The sequence below is a fragment of the Adelges cooleyi genome, unplaced genomic scaffold, assembly GCF_023614345.1.
Source record: "Adelges cooleyi isolate 19-005CV unplaced genomic scaffold, UGA_ACOO_1.1 ACOO_flye_CR_arks_rails_tigmint_CR_PRNA_376, whole genome shotgun sequence".
Taxonomy (NCBI): Eukaryota; Metazoa; Arthropoda; class Insecta; order Hemiptera; family Adelgidae; genus Adelges; species Adelges cooleyi.
Genome location: NW_026096053.1, coordinates 14,846,415 through 14,857,252, shown reverse-complemented (window position 1 = coordinate 14,857,252; position 10,838 = coordinate 14,846,415). Strand labels below are relative to the sequence as shown.

Sequence of the window (10,838 nt, the reverse complement as noted above, 5' to 3'; positions counted from 1 at the left end):
CGGTAAAAAGTAGAACAGATGTTATTTAAAATAAAACATTCTATATATTTATATATGCTGGCAAATACTACTAATATAGGTACATGTGTATTAAAAACGGCTTGTTTATAACGTAACTGTTATTACATTTGTATCACCGCACCATTTCAGTGTTAAACAACATATTTCTCCGAACCGTTTTTGCTAATTTTTCCTGTTTCGAAGGATTTCTTACAGCTAATACAATATGTATAACCTGTATTTTACGGTTTTTGTGTTGATGGTCGTTGTGTTGGTTGGAACAATGAGCCAATCAGGACTACAGAAAGTCATTTGGAACTTGACGATGGACAGCCGCCATTTGCACTGCAGTGTAGATATAATTTCCTACCCGGGTTTTGGCATGGTGTTGCCCGAAGTCAAAAACCTTGACAGAACTTCACTTATTGAATTTGGAAAACCAAATTTGCCGATCCTGCAGGTCGACACACAGGTAATAACTTCTCATAGAAATTTAAATATTTTACGCTTAAAAGTTTCTCCGAAATCTATTAAAATATAAAATACCTCTCTCAAAAAGTTATATAAGGAAGAACAAGTCAGTTGGAATTTGACGATGGACAGCCGCCATTTGCACTTCAGTGTAGATATGATTTCCTACCCGGGTCTTGGCATGGTGTTGCCTGAAGTCAAAAACCTTGACAGAACTTCACTTATTGAATTTGGAAAACCAAATTTGCCGATCCTGCAGGTCGACACACAGGTAATAACTTCTCATAGAAATTTAAATATTTTACGCTTAAAAGTTTCTCCGAAATCTATTAAAATATAAAATACCTCTCTCAAAAAGTTATATAAGGAAGAACAAGTCAGTTGGAATTTGACGATGGACAGCCGCCATTTGCACTGCAGTGTAGATATGATTTCCTACCCGGGTTTTGGCATAGTGTTGCCCGAAGTCAAAAACCTTGACAGAACTTCACTTATTGAATTTGGAAAACCAAATTTGCCGATCCTGCAGGTCGACACACAGGTAATAAACTTATCCTAGAAATTTACATATTATTTTGTTTTTAACAGTTATATACCTACCCCACTAACCAGAACTTGTAAGTTTAAAATTAATTGTTGAATTTAACTCTATCGCTGTATTCTTCATATGTATTTAACAGGTTGTTGGAACGACCTTTCTGACTGGCATCCGAGAAATGGGCAAAGGCCTATTCGTGAAGGTGTGTTACGGAGTTGTGGTCAGTGCAGTAGCTATTATGCTGCTTTTTTCTAGTATTGTCATACTGGTACTCTTACTCACGGCTATTGCACCTTTGCTACTTGTATTGACTTCTTATGCACTGTTGCTGAAACTTCTGACTATTATGGTATTTCTGCCGCTGTTTCTAGTATGGATAATCGTCAGTGTCATTGTAATTTATATCGTTATTCATTTGAAACGTTCACATATCATATAATGTTATCATACATTAACAATTTTCACATAACTTATATTATTTTTGTATAAAATAATTGTATATACTCCAAGCAGCTGTACGCCACAGCCATGGCGAGTAACCCGTCTTATACAACTTGGAACACAAACTACACAATATTGTAAAATAAAATGATTTTGTATTTCACAAGTTTACTGGTTTGTTTTTTTATGAAAATATATTTTTTAGTAATATCGCATGTTATGCTTTTGCAGTGTGTGTCACAATATTCTTTCAGCTGTGCGGTGGTACGCGACGGCTCATGATCTTAAGATTGTCTTAAGATACGTCATAGTAATATTATTATAAGGAAATATTGTTTAGAGGAGTTTTCGCTATCATCGCCGACACGACGACGACATGGTGTTTTTTTTTTCATGTCCTGATCGATTTTTCAAAAACAAATCGTTGTATACGTTAACCCGTCACCGGTCTTGTGCAAGTACTTATATACTTGGAAATATATACACAGGTCTACATACAAGTCTGCGCGGTGTCTGGCTGACAAAATATATTATGTATTATTGGATCACGTGTGCCGCGGTGTGCTCATCCGCCGTCAATCGTCGGTCAAGTCAATTATTTTTAAGACGGTATACTTACAAGTCAATCCGTCAAACGTCTTGCTGGAGGTCTCCGGTTTCGGTAAACGTCACTATATTGCCAACACGTGTTGTGATTCACAACCGCCTTGGGTAAACCGAAAAGTAGTGAGACCGGTGCCCTTTGGTAGTTTTAGTCGGTGCTGTAGTTTATTGAGGTACTGGTGTTTATTTTTTTTAATTTAACTCAATTATTCCAAAATTAGTTGACGACAGGCGAATTTTTTTTCATTTTTTCCCCTCAAAATGTCTACATAATAAGTAGTGTGACCGGTCGGAGTCCTATTTTGGTTTTGGCGCCCAATTTCGAAACACAAACGCAATAATCATAATAATTATCACTGTAGTGCACCGGTCGGATGACCGCGTACAAAACACCGTAAACGACCAACGTTTGTAACGGAAAACTAGGAGTAGGTTTTAATAAGTTGAACACTTTTTAGTTAATTGTAATATATATATATATAATAATAAATAAGAAAAGTATTATAGAGTAATTGGTTAATATTACAATAAGTAATCCAATACGTTAGCAATATAATAATGTTTAATAAATTTGAAGTTAATATAATAATAACTGCGTAGTGCAATCACTACTATTGGTAATCGACTATTGACTACTCGACGCCGTCACTCTACTCGAATATAATAAAATAATGCAATTAAAACAAAAGTATAATTAAATTATTCGAAGGGGACACCCATCGGTCACGTCTTAGTAACAATGCATAGACGCAAAGGAGGACATGCCCTTTTAGAGACACATGTGCAATACGTGGGTTTACTACATCACCGTCATTATATCACAATAGTAATTTCCACGGCTCACTCGGTTTTTTCTCTAATTAGCTGTACATTATGATTTAAATAAAAATTAACTTTTCTGGAACATAGAAAAACAAAACTTTAATAAACTTTTTTTCTATAGAAATTATTAAAGTGCTTTTTTAACTGAAAATGGTCGATAACCAAATGTTAATGACTACTTGTTAAGTTATTAAGTATTATTTTACACTCGGTGTAAAAATGTTTACAATAACAATTTGTCGTTTGTGTCTTTTTGTTGTTTATTTTGAGTGAGCATCACGAGAGAAATGTACGGCACAAATAATATCAGAAATGACGGATCGTTATCCGTGGTCGTTGTTTTTGCCATATGGCTTAAAAGTAAATCGAATGCTTTCGACATTAGCCAGTAAACTCACGTATACGTTATATGGAACAAAAGTTAACAATCGAGCAAACGAGACAAGTTCTATTGATCGATTGACAATATGGTATTGTACAACATAGCACTATGTTGTATAAACAGGAATTAAAATCAAATTGGAGGTTGTCATAATACGCAACTATTATCACTCGATAAATGTTAAATGTCATCACTATTACATTTGTAGTAGTGTAGTATCATAAAATGGCACATCGGTGATTGGTTGTTACAACATCTTGCAATAAAAAAAGGATCACAGCCAAAAAGGTTTAAACAATTTTTTTAAAGGACTTAAGCGAATCAACTAATTTAGAACTGGCATGAAAAATAAAAATAATCATATTAAACTGGCTAATTGTATTTATAAAAGTTAAGTTAAGATACAGCAAGGTCGAATTTAATAATTACTATTGTTAAAATGATCTCTTTTATTAATTCAAGATATAAAAAACTGTATCTTCACATCTGGCAATCTCATTGGTATACGTAGAATAAGAAATGGACTTAAATAAGAAACAATTGTAAGTTTTTACCACTACATTAATTGTCGTTTATGTTTACTTATAATTAGTGAGTGGCTCTTTTCCATAACGTACCATTGTTAAAATTTAAAAAGTCCACACGTGTTCTTATTGTAAAAATAGTGGGAAAATAAAAATAAAATATCTATCTGAAGATACTCTGGAAAATTGAATGGGTTAAATAAGAATGAAAATGTGCTTATTTTCCAAAATATATCATTACCAAGCCCAAAGCTAAACGTGCCAATGTCATTACAGTTCAAAACGTGTTATTGCCCATGTTGAAGGTATATCAAGAAAAAATATTTAAAATGACACGTGGCTTCATATGTAATCTTCAAATCGTTATTGCCATTTTAGGTCAAAATGTTTTGTTGTTCATGTTATGTAGCTAAGGGGAGAAAAAAATGAAACCAAAATGTCGTTTTACTCCCATAAAAAATATTGTACAAAAATTGTATAAAAATGTATGTACAAAATAAAATGCAACTAAAAAAACCTTTTCATAGATCCGTTTTACTGCCCCACCCTGTATATTAATTTCTTGTTATTTTCTAAAGAAAAATTGAGTTTCTTACATTTAAATTAAAATTAAATCATATACTGATGGAGAAAACAATAAATTTCACCTACATATTTACTTATTAGTTAAATATTACCATTGATTATAAATATTATAGATAGCCCACCGAGACAAATTTCAGTTCTGGACGTCGATACGGGTTGGGCGCTAGTAGTATCGTTTTCAATGAAATTGATACAACTAGAGCTAATCCCGTGTTGACGTCCAGAACTTAAATTTGTCTCAGTGGGTTATCTATAATATTAATAATCAAAGATATTACTAACGTTTATAGCAATTGGCGGCCGGCTGTTGCCTGTTATTTAACAATAACATTTTATGGAGATTTTAAAAAATTGTGTTTTTTTAATAATAGTATAGGAGCAGTATCATAATGTTAAATGTTCACGAGATTTGATCTAGTCATAAAATAAAGTATTATCATGCATGACTTAATTATTATTAAAATATATCTTAATTTGAACATAGTAATAAAATAATGAAATATTTTATACAAAATTAGAGCTACAAGTTCATAAACTAAAAAACTAAAATTAGCACGAAGCAGATTATCTTATATAAGATAATTTCACATTAGTGCATTAGTGTTAAAAAAAGTGTGTAATATAAAATACAATTTGGGGCGGTATACTGCATAAAAACCAACACTTAATCTGAATCCAAAAAACAACAGTCCTCTTCATAATTTGCAGGTAGTTGGACCTTATATACTCATAGTTGACCTTCGGTAAGGTTATATAACGCAGGCTATAAAATAACGAGATAACGACAATGGTTTTGTCGTATCAGAATCATTAAGTGTCTTAATAAGTACACGGATAGGTTTTTTTCCCAATAAATCGATTGTCTACTATAATCAGCTGCACGATTTAGTCGTCTGTGATATCATGTAATAAACACAATATTATGATACCGATCATTGGGCCCTAACCTAATCTAACACGGATAGGCGTTACCAACTGATAGTTTTTAGTGTCTGTTCGTTTCTCCCATCTGGTACACCGGGTTTTTAGTTAAAAAAAAAAAAAAAAAATTGAATTTGTGTAAACTTTAAGTCAAAAGTGGTACTTGAGCACAAAACCTAATAGTATCTAATAGTAATTGTGTTTGATTTGAATGATTTGATCAATTTTTTTTAAAGATTTTAGGTGTTTTTGTTAAAATATACGAAACCTGCGAAAACACAGTTTCCCGGCAATTAAAAAAAAACTGTAGTGCCGAATTTTTTTTCGTTTTATATGTTATAGATACATATGAGTTCCAACTACTGGCAAATTTTCAACCCAAAAGTTTTAAAATTACGGCTAAAAACCCCGAAAAACAAAAAAACTTGTACCCCCCCTAGGGGGGTGGAAAATGAGTATAGTTTAAATTTGACACAACTGACGTGTGCGGGCATACCAAATAATTATTTCTTATACATTTCAACTTAATCTGACTCTTTTTCTTGGAACTATAGCCAGTAAAAGTTCTAACTTAAAAACTCGAACGGTTTTTTTTTTGTTTTTTCAACTTCTGTGAAGAATTAAACTTTTTCAACTTTTACTTCCCCAAAGTACAAACTAGACATAATTTGTGATTTATAGAGTTCCTATTCGAAGGAATTGGTCTAGTTTTAAATAAGTTACAGTGTATACAGCAAAAAAAAAAGCCCACAATTGAAAATATGAATTACAAATCATAAAAACATAAGATATTATTTATAGTACAGGTTTACAACAAGATTGACATTCAAAATATTAAGTACAAATTAAACAATTGAAAATATTAAATACAAATCATACAAAATATTATTTATAGTACGAGCCATTATACAAAGTTAACATGGGTATAAGAAAATAAAGACACGCCAATGTCGATCCGGGAACACTTAAGTTCAACTTAATATGTAGTATTAAGTTAATCTTAAGTCCTAGTTTGTAGGACTAGGACATCCGGATATCGACAGCTTGGGCGGCCACGTAACAGACTGCGGTGGACTTATGCATCCAATGTCGACCCGGAAACACTTAAGTTTAACTTAATACTACATACTAGGACATCCGGATATCGACAGCTTGGGCGGCCACGTAACAGACTATGGTGGACTTGTACATCTAAGTAGAAAACAATATAACGTTGGTAGACACTATAAAATAGGGTACTACCTTAATAGTACAACTCATAGTAACCTACTATGGAATTTATTTCGCCTTATCGCCGGACTTTGCAGCAGCATTCCGCTTGCGACATAGCTTTGACAAAGCGTCAACTTCCTTTTGTAGTGTTTGGACTTTACTCGTCAACATTTCCACATGCCTATTGTAGCCTTTTTTATCAGAGTCCATCTTTTTGCGCAGCTCAGTTTCGGCGGCGAAACGTTTTTCTCTCAGATCAAAAATCTATCAACAAAAAAAAATTCAGGGTATTTCACAAAAGAATCTCCCTCGTTCGTTCGAGCCCTAACCGGAGCGCTGTAAATTTCTACTTACCAATTTGTTTTTGGTCAAAATTTGCGCATCTTTTTGCTTTGATGACTGTTGCATCTTAGCTAATTGTTCTCTTAGTTCAGCAATGGTAGCCGTGCAAGAGGCATGTGGGTCGACGGGTTTGTGCATTTTAAACGGCGGCGGAAGCGAATAATCCGGTCCACCGTCGTCGGATCTGCAAACATATGAGAAAAACCAAATTAAATTTTTTTCATTATTTTCAGAGTTAATCATCAACCGACCTTCCACGTTTTCCAGACAACGCTGGCTTCGCTTCAGCGAGGTGTCCCTCGAAAAACTTGATGTCACTCATTTTTATTATAGGTAAAAATGAAAAAACAAAGGATACACAATTTATATATTATGCGAACAATTTATAATATGTGAAAACACAACCAAGAATAACGGAGTTGCTTAATATGTAACAAACCGTGGTTCCTAAGACACCGGCGCCTTGGCGATCCGAATAATGACAATAATTCGATTACAATAATTATCAATATATACAAAATATACATCTAATCGTAGGTCTTTGGATATTTCACACAAACTATTTAAATGTAGTACTATTTTATTTAAATTAAAGCTGTCATCAATAGTCGAACGTGAAAATAAATCAATATGAAATGTATCGACTAATTCCATACCTCTAATCATAGGAGAATTTCGAATAGTACATATTAAAGTATTTTGTTGTCTAAATATACTTGGCATTACTTCTGGGCCAGGACACATCATGTTTTACAACTTAAGGGGTTTAGATCTTTTAATATTTGATCATTTAAAGTTAGTATACATTTATTAAAATCCACAGAGAGCATGTTGATTGTTATTAAAATTGCTGAACATACCATTCCGGTCTAATGTTGCAACATGTGTGATCTTATATTATAGTAATTATAATGCATAAAGTCATACATTTGTTTCTTTATAATTTAGATGTTGAGATAATAAAACTATAATAATAGACTAAATAGGTAGCAAAGATGAGTATCAGTGATCCCTGGATCCAGAGTGACGTACAATCTCAATAAAGACTTTAGCCAAGTTACACTTAGCCTAAGTAACAGCATCATATCTTGATTTACAAATCGATTAAGTAGTGACAGTATGTGTATAAATAAACACAGTTACTTTATTTAACCCTTTTTTTTAATGACCAAAGTGGTACACTCTGTAACTGAAAATATAACACCTAAATTATTCCATTTGAACGGCGCAATTTTTAGTGTTAATTACACATTTGAGATCATTTCGTCGATGATCTTTTCAATTGCAAAAACATGTTGATAAATGTACCCCTTTCAAATAAGTTGGTTAATAGATGTAGTATTATACCTTGCCTGTCAAAGTGATTTTAAAACGCCTACAATAAAAAAGATAAAGGACAATATTACTTGTGAATAACTAGGCGTTGTTGTTATATTTTGGTGAGTTTTGTGCAAACGATGAATCACCAACATTGTCCGATAGATTTTTTTTTCGCGAGCAATCCAAATGTGTGTTTAAAATATTGTCATAGCACATCAAGTTTTTGAGAAAATAAATTTTAAAATCGACAAAAACCCCTAAAAACCCGCTATTTCAAAAATGAAAATTGTTCTCATCAATTTAAACCGCTATAAAAAAAACATGAGATAATAAACACCCCATAAAACTACAGCATAGATCCTTAACGGGGCTTACAACCCTGAAGATACTAAAAAAAAAAAATATAAAATAAAATACATTGACCAAAAGTAAAAATTTTTTGGTTTTTTGAGTTGAGCCTTCAGTCTATTAGCGTTATCCAGGAGACACCACATGGAGTTTGACTGATTAGTCTCCCAAAAAATGTGTGCTTGTGTACACTGTTTATAAATGGTTAAAAAAATTTTTTTTCAATTTTAATAATTTTTAAAAATAATTAAAATAATGTCAAAATTTAAATAGTTGCTGGTAAAAATTAAAATTAAACCGATTTCACATAGTCAAATCTACTAATTGTTTTTGTTGATGTTTGATAATCTGCTCCCGTAAAAAATGGTTCTTTTTCCAATGTTTTTTTTACATGGTTTTGTTGCATTGCTTCGTATTTTTATGTAGGTATCTGACTGTATGCCCAGAAGAGTGCCAACAAGAATAAAAAAAATTTCGGATGTCCCCAGTGAAACAATGCATTTAACTTTGTATGAAAACGTTCACAACTGTTAGTTGTCCGATTAGTGCTTGCTGAAAAATCACACCGAATTTTTAAGGGGAAACTGTCCAACTTCATTGTCAATGTAATCATCTAAAATGTAATCTGTGAAACTGTCAATTCAAATCACATCACATGGTTCACCATCAAATCTTCCGTGAAACATTCAACTACGTCATTTTCGTTTGAAAATGGCAATCCGAAAAAGTACTTGAGATATCTACTTTTCTCCGAATTAGACTTATATTCCTTAGACAGACCCAACTTCTGAATTTTTCGCCACCAGCTTTACTTTACCAACACCATTTTTCGGGACTTAATTCAATATAGTCCGTCCAAATTCCCTACTAATAATAGCAAAGGAGACTACGCTTACGATCTTATCTACGTAATAAAATCAAACATATTAAGATAATAAACTGGACTCAATTCAAATAACTAAAAGTAGGATGGATTCAATTCGATGTTATCCGTTTAGACGATCGTTTGTTCTCAAAAAAAAAATTGTTTTCCAAAGTTTTTTTTTTAAGGTAAATAACGGCTATCACAGTGTGTCCGTTTTACAAATAATTTTCAATAATATACGGTAATTTTGCGTTCCCATAGGCGGCGGCACGTGGCGGGACGCCCGGCTGGGACAACGCGACGGGGCAGGCGGTCGGCGCGACCAGGCCGCGGCGCGCGCGGAAAGCTCACCAGCCCGTCGCGGCGGCAATATACTATTATCAAAAGATTTCATCGATTATTTAAAAAAAAAAATGATCTATACTTATTCTCCTAAGATATCTAATAGCGACCGAAAAATAACTTTCATTTTCAAATCACATAATTTATTTTTTTACACAGCATGACAATATTAGATAGGTTATAACAATACAAATTCATTTAATACATATTAATAAATTTTACATTTTAACAAAGTTTGAAGTACAACATCACACAGTCACAAGTACAACATAATTAAATAATTGAAAATAATTATATACAAAACATAAAAACACAAAATTATTTATATCACAAAATATTATACAAGGTTAACATGTGTACAAGAAAAAGGATTACACATTGAATTTATATTCAAAGTGTAATCCTTTTTACGATATTTACATATTAGTATATATAAATATCACTACAAAATAAATACATGGTTACCAAATATTTTACGTTTACCACCACGCCGTAAACAAATATAAAGTTGGTAGTAGCTACCCATATGGAATTTATTTCGCCTTGCCGCCACACTTTCCACTCAGTTTGTGGTTGCTTTTGGTCAAAGCGTCAACTTCGTTTTGTAGTGTTTGGACTTTATTCGTTAACATTTCCGCTTTCCTGTTATGAACTTTTTTTTCGGAGTCCATCTTTTTGCGAAGCTCAGTTTCGGCGGCGAAACGTTTTGCTTTCAGAACGAAAATCTATCAAAGAAAAGAAAAATTCAGGATGGAATCTCCTTCGTTCGTTCGAGCCCTACCGGAGCCGGTGTAAATTTCTACTTACCAATTTATCTTTCATAAAAATTTGCGCATCTTTTTGCTTCGACGTTTGTTGCATCTTAGCTATTTGTTCTCTGAGTTCAGCAATGGTAGCCGTGCAAGAAGCATGCGGGTCTTCAATTTTTTGCATTTTAAACGGCGGCGGAAGCGAAAAGTCCGGTACACTGTCGTCGTTGGATCTGCAAACATATAAGAAAAACCAAAACATTTGTTTTCATAATTTTCAGAGTTAATCATCAACCGACCTTCCACGTTTTCCAGACAACGCTGGCTTCTTTTCGGCGAGGTGTCCCTCGAAAGACTTGATGTCACTCATTTT

At 33.1% G+C, this 10,838-nt stretch overlaps 1 protein-coding gene across 1 annotated transcript; it reads right to left on the bottom strand.

Moving 5' to 3' along the window:
- Nucleotides 1-10,249: 10,249 nt before the first annotated feature.
- Nucleotides 10,250-10,838, bottom strand: LOC126840813 (uncharacterized). Its single transcript, XM_050576768.1, has 3 exons — nucleotides 10,765-10,838; nucleotides 10,524-10,698; nucleotides 10,250-10,441 (listed from the first exon to the last, which is right to left on the bottom strand). The coding sequence occupies exons 1-3, from the start codon at nucleotides 10,833-10,835 to the stop codon at nucleotides 10,250-10,252; spliced, it is 438 nt and encodes a 145-aa protein (XP_050432725.1). The 5' UTR covers nucleotides 10,836-10,838.